The sequence below is a fragment of the Poecilia formosa genome, unplaced genomic scaffold (genome assembly GCF_000485575.1).
Source record: "Poecilia formosa unplaced genomic scaffold, Poecilia_formosa-5.1.2 Scaffold329, whole genome shotgun sequence".
Lineage (NCBI taxonomy): Eukaryota > Metazoa > Chordata > Actinopteri > Cyprinodontiformes > Poeciliidae > Poecilia > Poecilia formosa.
This window is the reverse complement of record NW_006800268.1, coordinates 59858-75632: the sequence shown is the minus strand read 5'-3', so window position 1 is coordinate 75632 and position 15775 is coordinate 59858. Positions and strand designations below refer to the sequence as shown.

Genomic DNA, 15775 nt, shown 5'->3' with positions numbered 1-15775 from the left:
TGACGGGACAACCCCCATGCTTCTGACCTTTATACCTGTCACGCTCCTCCTGAGGCTCTCGCTAAGACAGAGGAAGGGTTAAGAAATCATAACGACCAAGATTCGTCATCAGGATCAGTTGTTCAGTGTGTGATCCTCAGACTTTCAGCTGACATTCAAAAATACTCTGTAATGGAGTGAACGGAGTTTAGAGTGTTCCCTATTTTAACCAACTTTTACTTTGAAGTAGTTTAGTGTCCACAAAGATGATTACTTACTCAAAGTCAGCTCAGGCTTCTCAGTCTGCATGTATCCACTAATGGAAACTAGTTTTTCATTGCATTCGGTAGACAAGAGATACAGCCTGATTTAAGTGAGCAGATGAAAAAAGCTCATCAGCGACATTAATAAATTATGAATGAAGCTGTCACTTCTGATTGGGCATTTTAATGAGTTAATGCAGAGCAGGTGTTGTCTGTTAGTGAGACATAAGAATTTCAGCATTAATTCTCTGATCCCAATGCTGTAAGATGCTCTCTACTCTAAATAGGAATGACTCACTTTAAATGTCTAACATGTTTTTTTGTGGTGTTCTGCTGCTGTAGCTCCATTACTTGAAGGATCAACACTTTGTGCGTTATGAGATTCATTCTGCACTATCTTGTTTCAACCACTGGTTAATTAAGGCACTGTTGCCTTTCTGCTGTCTCAAAGCAATCTACATATAGTTCTCTAAAAGCGACAAGATATTTCATTCACCCAACTGCTTTGAGTGCCCTGACTAGGTAGAATCCTAGCTTTGCTAACAAGCAATCAAACAGGTGCATTTAACAAAGTGGTTGGTGGGTGTAAGTAACTTTCTGCATTTCCATTGACCACAGAATTGTGAAAACTGGAAGTACAAAAATAAGTTTGCTTAATGGAAACATGTCGATTTCAAAAAGGTTTTTTGAAAAAAAGTCTGCAGCCAGCATGCAGGTGGGACCCATGTGGGGGAAAGGAGGGCTGATATATGGGTCCCATATGGGTTTGTCCGCGGGTTCCACAATGGCCCCACATGGGTTTGCCCATGTAGGGCCCATGTAGCGCCCATGTGGGCCACCACCATATAGGGCCCATGCAGGGCCTATGTGGGCTCTGGCCCTACATGGGCAAACCCATGTGGGACCCATATAGTCTGCCCTCCTTTTCCCCACATGGGGCCCAACTAGGCATGCTGGCAGGGAGGATGCAGTTGTTTTTTTGCCTGAATCAAAATAGATGTATTACACAAAACTGCAATGGAAACACTTTTTTTGTATCACACGAGTCAAGTGTGATACAACAAGCAGTGCTGTTACTACCGGCAGAAATGACAAATAAGACGATAGGAAGTTGTAGCAGTTTGATGGTATGTTTTTGCTTTATGTAGTTTTTTTTTTGTTGTTGTTTTGTTTTGCTTTTTGGCTCCACCAGAGCTGTCACGGTAACACACGGGTCATAAAAAGTAAATAAATGTGTGCACATTTGTAATGGAAAAGCAGATACTATGTACAGAGACAGATATTTACCAACACATGGCATGTTTACCTGGACTTTGGTTCTGGAAATCCACTCTGACATGAATGAGTTTTACATAAGAAGTCAGAAAGCTGAGATTGTTTTGCTCTTCATCCTCTTTTCTCATTTCCTCTAATCAGCCTCCATCAGTTGCGTCTGTGTGGCTCCTGTCCGTCTTAGGCAAATGTGACAAAAGTACTGACTTTGTGTGTTCAAGCCACGTAGAAACTTCACACCTTTTTAGAAAGCAGATTTGAACAACTTTTGAAGAATTTAGCGTTGTTGTGTTGCTTTCAAGTGAGCAAATACATCCGAGACTCAGACTGAATAATATATTTCAAGAAAAAAAAAAAAACTCATGAAGACAAATTTATTGAAGTCTTCTCCTCTTAGCTCATTTGTCTCTTGCATGCATACAAATCATACTGGGGCAGCTAAGTGGATTTTCAGCAGCTTCTGCTTTCTCTGAAATTGATTTTTGTCAGCCTTGCGGAGAACGCTTGTTGAACCTTTAATCACAGTGGTCTGGCAGGATGATTGGCTGTTTGCTTCACAATTACAGAAAGATTAGATTTTGCTGCTCTTTTCTTGAACCATTTTAAGCATGTCAGTGGCCAGCCCTAAAAATCACAATAAACACAACTCAATTGTATTCATTGAAAGGTAAATTTGTCCGAGGAACGGATATCTGAATAGATTTTTAATTAAAGTTGTAAGCGGCGATGAAATGACTTTTACCCTGGTTCTGCTCCGACCTTGTCTGTAGGAGTTGCTACAGCTTCCTGTTTGATATTGAGGGATTGGACAACTTCTTATAAAATGTGAATTATTTGACTTCAGCTTGATAACTTTTATCTGACACACTTTGAAGCCAATCAATGCTTTAAAAAAATTAAAAGCTTGGAAAGTGCAGCTGTGAGGAGGAGCTTTGTCCTCAAAGGCGGAGCTAGGCCCACTCAGGCATTGTACACAGTCAAATGGTTGCCATGGAGATTAAAGGATTTCTCAAACATGCTTGAAATAATCAAGGCAACATACATACATAAGGTATGTGCTTGATGAGGGAATAACATAACATGATATAAAGCAAAAACAATACTGGCCCGCTAATGACATAAAATATAAGACTTGAAAAAATTGGTTAAACATTTCACTTAATCACCTGATAGAAGTATTTTTTCTCTATTTTACATCTATGTAGAATTTAAGCAAAATAAAATTAAAAAATTCTAATTTTCCAAAAAGAAGTTTCAACATTTTAAAAACGTATACAAACGTGCATGCAAAGAATAATTTGGTATGTTTTCTTCTTAGCAAATATCGGTCACTATTCTTTAGTCGTTGTTTGAGTTTGCTGTAGGAGACTGTTGTTGAAACCCATACATGTCAGTTGCACCTGTAAGGCAACATCACGGATGTTTCCATCTTACAAGCTTACAGACAGAATGAGAAGCCTCTGGCTGAAGAGTGGACACAGTTTTTGTTGCATTTCCCATGGGCTGAGCACGTTTTATATTGTCTGTGGGAGTGCGCACCACAGCATGTTGTAATTTGTGCTTTGATTTCTCTTGTGCCTCTGCGTATTTAACGAGAATTAACATAACTGTGGTTAATTACCACAAAAGCGGGCTGATGGGCTTATCTTTACATTGAGGACAGCGGGGAGAAATGGACTGATTCCCTGTGGATCGCAGAGTCTGGCACTGTTCTCCTGCTGAACTCAGTTAATCACAACATACTTACTTGTTTGAAGCCCAGAAAGATAGGATACAATTTTGTGCATTTTAACAGACATTTTAGTGAACATTTCGACGCGGACATGCTCAGCAGAAAGCAAATACTTTCCACTTAGTGAGCAGGATCAAGCAGTGTGTCCATGACAGATAAGCAAGTCATTAGCTCCATGCTTAAACTGTCATATTAAATTATCCCATAAAGGATTTTAATTCACTGGACAAACATTGTTGAGAAGCTGTGCCTGACGCCACACACCAAATTACTAAATAGAATTAAAAAAGACCAACTGTGTTTTTAACACGTCAATAAGGACTGATTCTAATGAAGAGCTTTGTCTCTGGAGTTTTGGCTCAAGAAAAAACGATTTCAGAAGTTTTTAATTAACTGGGGAGAGACTCTGATACTCCCCTGACCTCAAAACAAATCTGATGTTTGTTATCAGATTTTCTGGGCAGGGAGGTCAATCCAACTGTCTATGACTAAAGTTCAGGACCCTCAGTAGCCTAAATGCCTTATATACTTGGACTCATTTTCATTGTTTTTAGTTGTGTCGTCTAACAGAAAGCAGTTTTTGAGTTAACAAATATAAAGTAATTGTGGTGGATCACCAGTACCTATTCAGCAAATACATTATCTTTGTAATGAAGCATTTCGTCCTGTAGGCAACATGCTAATTCTCCTGGTCATGGAGCCTAAACTGCATGCAAGGACTGAGAGGAGTATAGTGAAAATATATTTATTCACAGAATCACAACATCATCTCAATTGTAAATTGAATAATTATATTATATGTAGTCACAAATAAACATTATTTTGATTAACTATTGTTTAAGAAAGTAAACCAACATGGAAGCTAAGGGCTTTAAAGTTGTGGTATGTAACTTTTATGAAAAATATTTTTTATATATTTGTTGAATCTGTGGTGACATTATGGTTTGAAACAATCTGTGAAAAAAAAATTGTGCTTCTCTGCCTTCTCCCAGTGGTAACTATAAACAACCAATCAGAGCCAAGAAAAGGGGTTTAGTGCTGTCAACCACCCTCCTATCTTCTCCCCATTAGCAGAGCCCGTTGTGTTAGCTCAGGTTAGTTAGCATGGCTGCTGATGAGGGAGGATCATTTGTTTTCCTATAATGGTGATTTGTTTCTCCGTTATTGGCACATTGGGCAGTGTGTACATGAGGATTGATCGACATCACTAAGTCCCTCCTCTTGGCTCTGATTGGTTGTTTTTGGTCGGGAGTGGTGCATTTCAGGAGGTGGCGGAGCTCGAGCATTTCACAGATTATCTGTCTCCTAACATAATGTCAGGACACGGCGACAGTTTCAGCAAATGTGTAAAGAACTCATCACTTCTTTACACACAGCATAACTAACTCAGCTCTCAGAAACACAAACAGAAAACAGCTTTTTTGTCTTCCTATTTTCTAAAAAATAGGAGGATAATAGATTTTAAAGCTTTTATCTTAACATCTTCTTAATCATTGGCTTGTGATCATCTTAAGGGTGTCAGTCTCTTTTCAGAACAGTGAAAATGTTTAGATCTGTTCATAAATAGTTATGTCAAGGTCCGTTATTGTGAATTCCTGAAGTCTGCAGTGCTTCACATTGATGTGAATCTACATTTGCTTTCACACAATTTTTCAGTTTTTTTTAGTAGGAATGAAGGTTTTTGTTCAGCTTGTTCAGATTTTCCAATGTTCACCTGTACTTGAACTTGTTTGTCTTGAATGGAGGTTTTGTCATACATTTGCACGCTGTCACTGCTGCTGTTCTTCTCCTTATTTTACACTACAGTGTGAGGATACAGAGAAAAGTTAGTTTTAGACACAGAGACAGAAAGATTAGGAATCAAACATTGACTTGAACAAGAACAACAGGCATCTGTATTACCAGGGAAGGCTGTGTAATGATCACACATCAGACACACTTCTGTGTAGAGGCGAGTAGATTGATCCAAAATATTGATACCAAGTCAGTATCGGATTGATGCTTGTGTGGTAAGTTTGCTACTTTAGCTACATGTTCCCTGTTGAAATGTTATTTTATTTTTGTGTTGAAGTTTCTCAAGGATAACTAAATGCTTTAGATTTCCTCTCAAATTATATTACTTTTGTGCTTTGTCTTAGGCAAAATGCACCCATTCTTTTTTCTTTTTCTATTGTTTCTGTTTATCAAGTTAATATATTTTTGCAGACACCTTTACACTTTGTACAAATTTTTCCCTAGCTTTTAACAAAATAATTCAATGGGAAAAACACACACAAAAAAAAAACACAAACACCGGGAAGTCAGAAGTTAAATACAGCAAACCCAAATAATAAAAAGTATCTGTATCGATACTGGCCACATATTCACTTGTTATCGGATCGATACCAATATGCATTATAAGTATCGATACTGGCCCTGTATTCTTATCAGATCAATACCGATATGCAGTATCGCACGCCTCGACACAGAAGATAATCATCCCTTCATCAAACCACAGCTTTGCTTCTGCAGTTCCGGTTTGACCAGAGATGTGTGTGCGTGTGTGTGTGTTGCAGATACCATGTGTGTGTGGCCATCCTGATCTACTTCCTGCCGCTGCTGGTGATGGGCTGTGCTTACCTCGTGGTGGGCCTGAACCTCTGGGCTAGTGAGATCCCAGGAGACTCCTCCGACCGCTACAAGGAGCAGCTCACTGCCAAGCGCAAGGTACCCTCCACCCCCCGCATTTCTGACTCCTAACTACGTTCATGTTATCTGAATGCTTTTTTTTTTCCTTATTCATGTCTGTACTTTCCTTCCTTCACCAGCAGTGACTGTAAGTCTTGCTGCGTTTGTTTTGTTTTGACATAAAATAATGATGCTTGTACCACAGAACTGAAGCCAGCGCTCGTTGCTTTCATGTCGTGCTGCTGGTGCTTTTCCAGCCCACCTGTTGTCCGTTCCTTTCAACTAACTACAGCCACTTTACCCATTGCTTTGCTTCAGTCCATTTTCACCGACATACCTGGTACTTTCTTTGCAGTCATTTTCACAGATCTTTCTTTTCCCAGTGTCTTTAAAATTCTGGATGTTGGCCTTGCATAGACATGTAGAGATTAGTGGACATTTAGATTCTTATCTTGAACCGCTGCCATTGCTGCACTTTTCAAATGGTTTTGAGTAAAGTTTAGCCATCTTTGAATGCACATATTTTTCCAGTCAGTAAAACTCTGATCCACCCTCTGCTCTAATGAGCCAGCCTCTCACATCTGTTTCATTTCTCAGTATTTTTTTTTCAGGTCATTGACAGTCAGCAGAGTCAGTTATTGTCTGCTCTCAGTAATGATGCGCTTACAGACATAACATTTTCATTTTGACAGTGGAGAGTTCAAACCAACCGAGATTTTCTCTCTTTTTTTTTTTCTTGACAGCAAGTTTTGTTGCAACCTGTTAGGCAAACTGAGAGGTTTGTCTTTGGAAACGGAGTGAGAGCTCAGTCCTCAGCGGAGATAAATCAATGAACCACAGCTTTCTTTGTACAGAGGCAATCTTTGTACATTAAAAGAAAACTGACAACACCAGCAGTAACATTGTTGATAGTAATGTCTCTCTTCTTTAATCTTAGATCTAATACAGTAGGAAGCAAAGATTTGGGTTCCTGTTGTCCGCACACTACGGTCCCATTTACGTGAAGAGGCTCTTCATTTAACCTGCAAGGTTTTTTGTTGCGATCCAGCCTTTAGTTTACACACCAGTGACAGGAGTCACTCACACTCATCTTTTGAAACCAGGTCAGAGTGGAACTCCACATGTGTGAAAAAACACATGCGCAGAACAGGGTTTATTCTATGCATTCACAATCAGAAAACAACAAATAGAATGGCAGCTAGCATTGTGCTACTTAACCTGTTTAGGACAAGGAACATGAACATGAACACTTAGTTAATGGGAGACGGGTTTAAAATGAGGTGGAAGCTAAGAGTCGGAAGTGCATGCGCGTTCCATGACATGCTAAAATGACAGCGCAATCTAGTGGCCTGGCATGACAACTACAGCTGACCCCAGGCGTCTTAGTGGTTGCCATTTAAACATGGAGCCTTTTCCTAATCAGCATCCGAAAATACCACCAGTTTCCGGGCAGTGGTCTCATGTAAACGTAGACTACCTCTCTGAAAGATTCATTTCCATAAGGTAAACAGTGACGTTGGGACGGTTCTCCATTGTTTGTTCCCTAGATGTTTTCAATGTTTCCAGAACTTCTGGACATAAAGTCCTTTACAACATCAGGGACCTTAGAAGAATCCCCAGTCTTAGTGTCATCACTCAGTCATTTGGGTGATGATTTGGTTGCATTAAATAATTTTCCATCTAAGTCTACACAGGATGTAATGGGTGTGTATAATTCGAGGCTTAACCGTACATGCAAACTTCTCCTAAAAAGGCATCTGAAAGTTATCAGTAAAAGCAACCAGACTGTTCAGATCAAGGGTTCCAACATTTTCAGATCGTATCCTGTTGCAGAGAAATGTTTCCTGATGCCACTCTCGTGCTGTCTTTTGTCCAACAGGTGGTGAAGATGATGATTGTGGTGGTGTGTACATTTGCCATCTGCTGGCTGCCCTTCCATGTCTACTTCCTGCTGCACCAGTTCTTCCCTGAGCTCTTTGAAGAAACGTACATCCAGCAGTTTTATCTGGCCATCATGTGGCTGGCCATGAGCTCCACCATGTACAACCCCATCATTTACTGCTGCCTCAACGACAGGTTAGTCAGCACCTCCACACATGAAATCTGTTATTCACACCTCATTTTCATAAAGCCTCGTATGTTTACCATGTCGTCTCAGCGAATACTGATTTGAAAACAGCCTGAAGGTGAACAGATTCCCTCACGAAGGTTTGTATGTTTGTGGTGGTTATGATTTGGTCTGTGCGTTTCTTTGAAGAACTTTGAAGGTTGCTCTTCAACTTATTCATAATGAGTTTTTCTATACAGAAGTAGTGGAATCTCATCTCAGGGCGGAAGGAAAAATGATAGCGTATGCATTCATTTCTTTTGACAGGAAAATATCAGAGTAGCTCTTTCAAAGCAACCAGCTGATCTGAAATGTTGAAGCAAAATGCTGATTTCCAAACATTTAACTCATGATGTTTCAGCTACGAATCAGAAACAAGTGAGAGTTGCTAAATGACCCGAGTGGCCAGGCTAACTACTTTTAGCTTATTCAGCAAATGTGATTCCATCTCTCTCTTGGTCCATTAACTCTCCTTCATAAAAGCCAAAAACTACTTCAAGCGAGTGTAAAAAAGTTTTTTTTGCAAAACTGAAAAAAGTTATTTCAAACTTTGCCATTTCCATCAAACTTTACTAATGAGATCCATCAAAAATGCCTATATAAAACATTGATGTAAACACAGTTTATAGAGTCCTGTGAACAGCGCAAGTAAATAGGAATCACTATTTATATTTGCCATTGATTGCAGTTTATAAATTACCCATATGCCACTATTAAATATATGTCTTTTATTTGAGTGTCATGAGGAGATACCCCAGGTAATCAGGATTACACGTCTACATAACTGGTGCTGTAGCGTACACAGTTTGATCACCAGGTTTTTAATTATCAGATGTTTTTGAACAAGTTGAAAAATGGCGTGGCTCTGCACTCATGAACAACGGTTTCATTTAAACCGGATCAGAACACTGAATTCATCCCAATGCACATTCACTGTAGACAGACGGCTCTATATTCGCTTCAAAGACCTTAAAACCCAGAACTTGTTCTACAGATTGCGACTGCTCACGTGTAGACCCATGTCACCCACAACACACTCAATTTATGACCCAAGACATGAAACACTTCAGCTTCAGCGACAAGTTGCTGTAAATTCAGCGCAGCAGAGAGAGAGACTGCTCATGCTCACTTTGGAATCACTCGTTCAGGAATCTGTCAGCAGCCTGAAAGCTTCCAAAAACAGAGAGAGGATAGGATAAACATCAAACTCTCTAAATGATCTCAGGAGCTGGTTAAACGTGAGGAGTGGGCGTTGGGAATGTAGCGCACATAGCATCCAACTTCTGAAATATCAATCCAAAGTCTTGATTTTCTTGCAAAACAGAGACAGATGGTCGGCTTTGTTTGTTGTCTTTAATCGTCTCCCGTTGTTCTCTCCTCCAGCCATTTGTCTTTGTGCAACTGGTGAAATGAGATTTCACACTTAGTTGTGTTCTCCAAGGAAATTCATTCAGTCCTAATAAGGCAGACATGTGGGTTGGATCAGCTGAGGCTGAGTCACTGTTTCTGTCCAGGTTACCAGCAGGTTTCGGCTCATTTCAGATAAAACCCATCACCCATCAGCATCCCCCCTTCTCTGTCATAGGTTGTTTTCTTCATCTTGTCATCCTTCTTTACAAAAAAACCCTCTCTTTATTTGTTCACATCTTTTCTCACTGTAAAAACCTTTGAACAGAAGATCATCCTTGCATATCCTCTGATTCAGTGGAATGTCTAAGTTATTTTTGTCTGTTTTCTAACAGCTTTTCAAGTGTTAACAGACACAGAGATGCTTTGGTTAGACTGCTTGTGCTGTCAGACAGTTCGAGAACTGCTATTGCCATTTATTCTTTTTTTTTTACTCATCTAGTGAAGTATGTACAGTAGTAATTCATCACGATGGAGTTGATGTAAACACCGTGTCCAAGTCGTCTGCCTGTGTGAGTTGACATTTTAAAGCTTCCTTTCTAAGCTAAGCTCTCTGAATAATCATCCACTGGATCCAACCCAACAAACCACACAGAGGTAGTGGATACAGAATCTATAAATTACTGTTTCATTCATTAAACAAAACAAACTGTAAGAACCAGTTTGACCACAAAAACAACAACAAAGAGATCTGAAAGGACACAACTGTGTTTTAACATAGCACACGAGTTTGAAGAACTAAGCATGTTGCATATTTTCTTTTAGTCCAGAGACTAGACTAATCTGTTTGAATGTATTATTAACCATAATATAGAGCTTAGTCTTTGTAACGAGCAAGTGTAACATTAATTTATTAATCTGGGATTAACAAAGTGAAACCAAATCTGAAGGTGTTACTTGCTGTATGTTATGTAAACGATCGATTCCAGGTATGAAAATGTCCGTGTTTTAAAGCTTCCTTACAAGCTCTTTGAATAATCACTCACTGAATGCGCCGCATCGGGCCACCCATGCTTCCATTTTATGGTGTTATTGTGATTATTATCTTACCAAAAAAGTGTCCCTAATCACTGCCAGAAAAGCACAGCGCAGTGGTAATTTAGAGCCATTGTCCACTGAGGACATTCAATTTCATCCATTAAATTAAATATCTGGATCTTTAGCAACTAATTGGTCTATTGTGCTCCCTTGCTGCAGCAGAAGCATTTAAATTAGGCTGTACATGTTGAAAGAAGCAGAATCTGACGGTAATCTCATTTGTGTTTTTCCATACCATACCAACTTTATTTATGAAGCACTTTAAAACAACCACAGCTGATACAAAGTGCTGTACATTAAAACACAACATAACAATAAAAAAAATTAAAAATAAATAAATAAAAGAAATAAAAACTCTTACAGTTTAAAAACAAACATACAATTTAAAACTGGATCCCGCTGGAGTTGAAAGCCAAGTAAAATAGATGGGTTTTAAGACGAGCTTTAAAAGTGGACAGTGAAGGGGTCTCTCTAACATGCAAAGGCAAGTCATTCCATAACTTAGGACCCATGACAGAGAAAGCCCTGTCCCCTCTGAGCTTCCTTCTTGATCTCGGTACCTCCACTTTAGGTAATGTGTTTCCCTCCTGTGCCCACTTGTAATCGGTTATTTGTCTATGAACTGACAAAGAACTTGCACAAAGGCTACATTTAAATGTAGTTTTGAGAAGCCAAGGGCACCACTTTTCAGATCACATGTGACGTTATTGCGTATGATCAACATTTGATAGCATCAGTCAATTTAAAGTGCATTTACCTCAGGAGGTGTTGCAGCCAGTCACACGCTCACACCCAACGTCGACTCTGCCAAGCTTCACAGACATTTTAAAATCTGGACTTGGATATTTTGGACCAGATATGATGGAAGTTCTCTAAAAGTAGAAAATCTAAATGGGAACTCCAAACAGTTTCTCACTAGCCAGTCTTCTTTTCAAAATTTAACATGGGTGCTTGTAAGTAAAAGATAAAGATAAAAATAATCTGGTTTTAAAAACAAAAGTGTCTCTAAAAACCTTCACCTACTCAGTCTAATCTCCTTTAGAGAACATGTAGCCAATTGCTTAATAGAGCAAAACAGAGAAACGGTTACTAGCTTGTATTGCTAATAATTGCTAGCCTGGTAATGGTGAATGTCAGTTCACAAATCCCACCAGTTTTCAATAGCCAAAAGTGAAACTTTTCCGTGACGACAGACAGCAACAAAAGTTGAAAATGTTTTTCACTTCTTTGTGTTGCGTCGCCAGCCCGCATGTCCACATCTACATGTACGAACTAAAATTTTCACATATGAATTACACCAGCTGCTCGGATGGATGGGGACACACTGTCGCCTCATTGCACGAAGTTCCACAGGAAATGAATGGAGAGGGACATTTCTAAATTAACATTTAAAGCATAATCACTTACTGGATCTAAATATCTGGAATCTTCAGACATGTTTGGTTTGAGACACTAAAATATTTTCTTAAACATGTTTTGAAAACGTGCGTGCATATGGGCAGTTGCCCAGGGTGACTTCACAAGTGGGTGGAGTACCCAAGAACTAGAAAATAAAATATATCTCATCTGTCAGTTGTTCCCTGAACAAGTTTGCCACTACTTCCATATATGAGTAGGGGAGTAAGTTTCCCTTAGTTGCTGTTGGGTATTGTGAGACTAGACTATTTGCTTTCTGCTACAAAAAATAATCAATCAGATAATTTCTTGCATTTTAATTGGTTGGAGCTTTCCCAGGCACCATTTCTGCAAGAATCACAATTGCGTGCATATTTGTATTTCCAGCTTTGCGCGATTAGTCTGACATTTTTTAATTGATTGACAGCACTACTTCAAAAGGACTACAGTGGCAAGCTGTAATATTTTGCAGCTTAACTAACTAATTATATTCTCTCTGTTTTTCTGCATCAGGTTCCGTGCTGGTTTCAAACAAGCCTTCCGCTGCTGCCCCTGTGTCCCTCCAGGCTCCTATGAAGGCCTGGAGCTGAAGTCCACTCGGTACCTGCAGACCCAGACCAGCGTTTACAAGGGAAGCCGGATGGAGACGACCGTTTCCACTGTCCTTCATGCCGGAGAGGACGCAGAGCATCCCAAGGTCAAAGTCAGAGGAGGTCTTGGACCGGGAGGGGCTGCCGTTGGCGTGCAGCCACACAGTTCCACCATGGACTTGACTTCCAACGGCTCGTCGTCAAGGAGCGTCTCCAAAACTGTATCTGAGACGTCCAGTTTCTTCTCCAGTAACAACCTGCAGGAATAGTCCTGCTTTTCACCAGACAGCAGTCAGAGTGCGTGAGTTTGACTGTTCACACGGTTGCTTTTTTCGTTCGAGGGATTCGGATGGAGTATAGAAAGAGTGTGTGACTTTACCTGCTGGTGCCTGTCAGTTTCTGAGTGTGTTTTAAAGGAACGTTGTCCTACAGAACTGAGCACTGCCATCACTCACAGCCCAACTGAAGAAAAAAACTAATTCATAAGGATTCATGTTTATCGTACACTAGAGCCAAACGGCAGCAAATCAAGATAAGCACATTCCAGCTTGAAGGCCAAGCTGAAGCTGAAACTGTCATCTCCCTTCTTCACAGCTTCTGATTGTCAACGCCGCTTCCTCTCAGTGCAGAAAAGAGAGGGTGGGCTCACACATTCTCAATCACACAAGCCATGTGACTTCACACAGTCTATTTTGGACCAGAGCCACCGTACAGCATGAGACGAACGTGATTGTAGGCAGGGCCTGGCTTTAACAGAGGAACTTCTCTGAAAGACGAGAAATTCTTCACACGTTTAGCTGAGAGACACCGCTGACGACAGGAACGCTCCGACGTTTCCACCGTGAGGAACAAAGTATCAATTCTGAACTTTAACAGAGAATTTTGGCGGTTGCTGTGTGCTGTGTGTGTGTGTGTGTGTGTGTGTGTGTGTGTGTGTGTGTGTGTGTGCGTGCCACTTGATCCAAATGTTAATTCTTATCAGCCCAAGCAGGACTGCATTGGGAATCCACCGTGCAGAATGTGTGTGTATCTCCCAGAAAGAGTGCTCTAAAGATCCCCTGTGGGCTTTTCTGAGAAGTTCTGGCAATCAGCGCAAACACCAGCAGCGACTGGCTCATCTTTCATCTGTCAAAACATTGACTTCAACAGCTAGCAGCACCGTTTCTGAAAAACACAAAGGTTTTGGGGGGGTTTGACGCTGGAAAAGTAACAGCAGGATGGATTTAACCTGAATCCAAAAACGCAGATCAAAGAAAACCATATTTCAGAATCGAACAGATCTAAACAACGCGTGGAGCTCTGTGAGTAACTCACCGGTTCAGAGTTCTTGGCACCCTGCTCAGTGTTTATCGAACACTTAATTACAGGGATTAGAGTAGAGCGATCTTACAGACTGTGAAGGATTTACAGTGAGTAGTTGCTGTGTCTTTATGTGTTTTGGCAGGATTTCGTCTACACCTCACACTCTGTGTCTGGAGCGAATGTCTCCTTCCTTCTCACATTCTGTGTTTGAGTTGTAGATGATGATGACTTCTGCCATGTAGTCGTGTATGTAAAGTGTGATCTAGCCACCCGGGAAGGAATATCAGGGCCGAAAGTCTTTGAGAATCTTTTGGACTGGAATATTAAACGTCCGTGGTGTGTAGCTCTTTAACATGCAACCGTGTGCCTTGCTGCTTAGCATAACGTCTGTGAAAGGCTGACAGGATCACAGCAGCAGCTCAGGCTGCTGTTGTCCAGAGAAACCAGGCAGTGAGGCGAGGAGCCGCAGACACCCACCGGGACAGTCTGTTACATCCTACAGCATTAACACCCCCAACATTCATTTATATACACATAGTAATATGACCGGTGGGTTTAGAGTTTATGCTTTGTTGCACTGTTCTTACTCAAACTCTTAAAAAATGACTTTAAAGTCTAATGTAATATAGTATTAATTGTCTGAATGTGATATCTATGGAAAAGGTTATTACATTTTGTTCTTTGATTGTTTCATTTCTCATAAACGGTCAGTTTGATTAATTGATGCCTGAATGTTGTACAGATTTCCTGCAGTGTGCTTACTGACTAAATCCACAAGAGTTACATATTTACTTTGTATAAAAAAATAATAGCTAAGCATTAGCTCACATAATGCAGTGCCTCCAAGAAGTCTCAGCGAGGTGTTGATGTCTCAAATCTAGTTTTTGTTCACATAAGGGAAATGGCTTTATGTTTGCATTTTTTTATATAAATTATATTTTACATTTGTAGTTGGTTTACATCCTGTTTTTAAAATGGGTACTGCTGGCAAAATCTGAAAATGTCACCATAACATCCACACACAAACACCAGTCACAACAGACTATACAGTTAGTTATTTTAAACAAGAATGTCCTGATTTTTGTTAGATGGTTTGAGAATAGGTGTATGCTAATGCCGACTTAAATTTTTCCTTAAAGTTTCTAGGATCCAGTTCATGTTTGTGCCTAAAGCAAATTACACTCCACATTTATTCGGTGTAAGAATATGCCAATTATAAGCACCATAAAATGCTCTTTGATTGATGAAATGTACCATGGCACTTCAGATGTGCGTCCTCTACAGCAGTCTACAATGAACTCTTCTCTTAAACCTGCTAGTTTTATGCTACATAGCTCACTAGGCTAAAGTTTGCAATGCTAACTTTGTGAGTTAACTTTAGCATGCTAACTCACTGTTTTGGGTATGACTTGGTGATCATTCTGCTCCTTCCACAGTTCACTGTCACTCTCGTTAAATGTGTGTGCACAAAACATACAGAAAAGCAAAGTTCTTCAACGTCATAAAACTCAACAGTAAGAAGACAGAGAAGGTGACGTGGCACAGAAAGTAGAAAAACCTTAAGAATCTAAGCAGAAAACTCAACAACATAACGTTCCAGGAACTCCCAAAGCAAATGATTCAAAACTGCCATGATTGGGTCATTCTTTATTTCTGTTTCAACTGTTGTGAAACGGTTGAAAACCAACTTTGTTGAAATCACAGTAAAGTTAACCTGTCAATGGGAATTTAAAACTACATGGAGGTGACTTGAGGATATGCAGAAACCCTTGGAGAATAACCTGCTTTCATAAGAGTCAGTTTCCAATTGAAGGTGTGAGTGAAGGCATCGATTTTAGGAGATCTTTGGAATACAGTTGAACTTTGCACTTTGGGTGATGAAGACAATGGTTGACCTTTTTTCTAAATAGATGATTCCGTTTGTCGTTCTCATGGTAACAATTGCATTTGCGATCCGATTATGAAGTTATAAATGCCTTACACCAGGGGTCCCCAAGCTACGGCCCGTGGGCCGGATCCGGCC

At 40.1% G+C, this 15775-nt stretch overlaps 1 protein-coding gene across 2 annotated transcripts in view; it reads left to right on the top strand.

Moving 5' to 3' along the window:
* Window positions 1-14472, top strand: part of tacr1a (tachykinin receptor 1a) — a 47497-nt gene extending 33025 nt beyond the window's left edge. For both annotated transcript variants that reach the window (XM_007573425.2, XM_016661443.1), the window contains 3 exons: window positions 5802-5952; window positions 7793-7989; window positions 12374-14472. In XM_007573425.2, the coding sequence (XP_007573487.1) occupies window positions 5802-5952; window positions 7793-7989; window positions 12374-12719 (694 nt within the window). In that variant the 3' untranslated portion in view covers window positions 12720-14472. The remainder of the gene's footprint in view (window positions 1-5801; window positions 5953-7792; window positions 7990-12373) is intronic.
* The last annotated feature ends 1303 nt before the right edge of the window (window positions 14473-15775 follow it).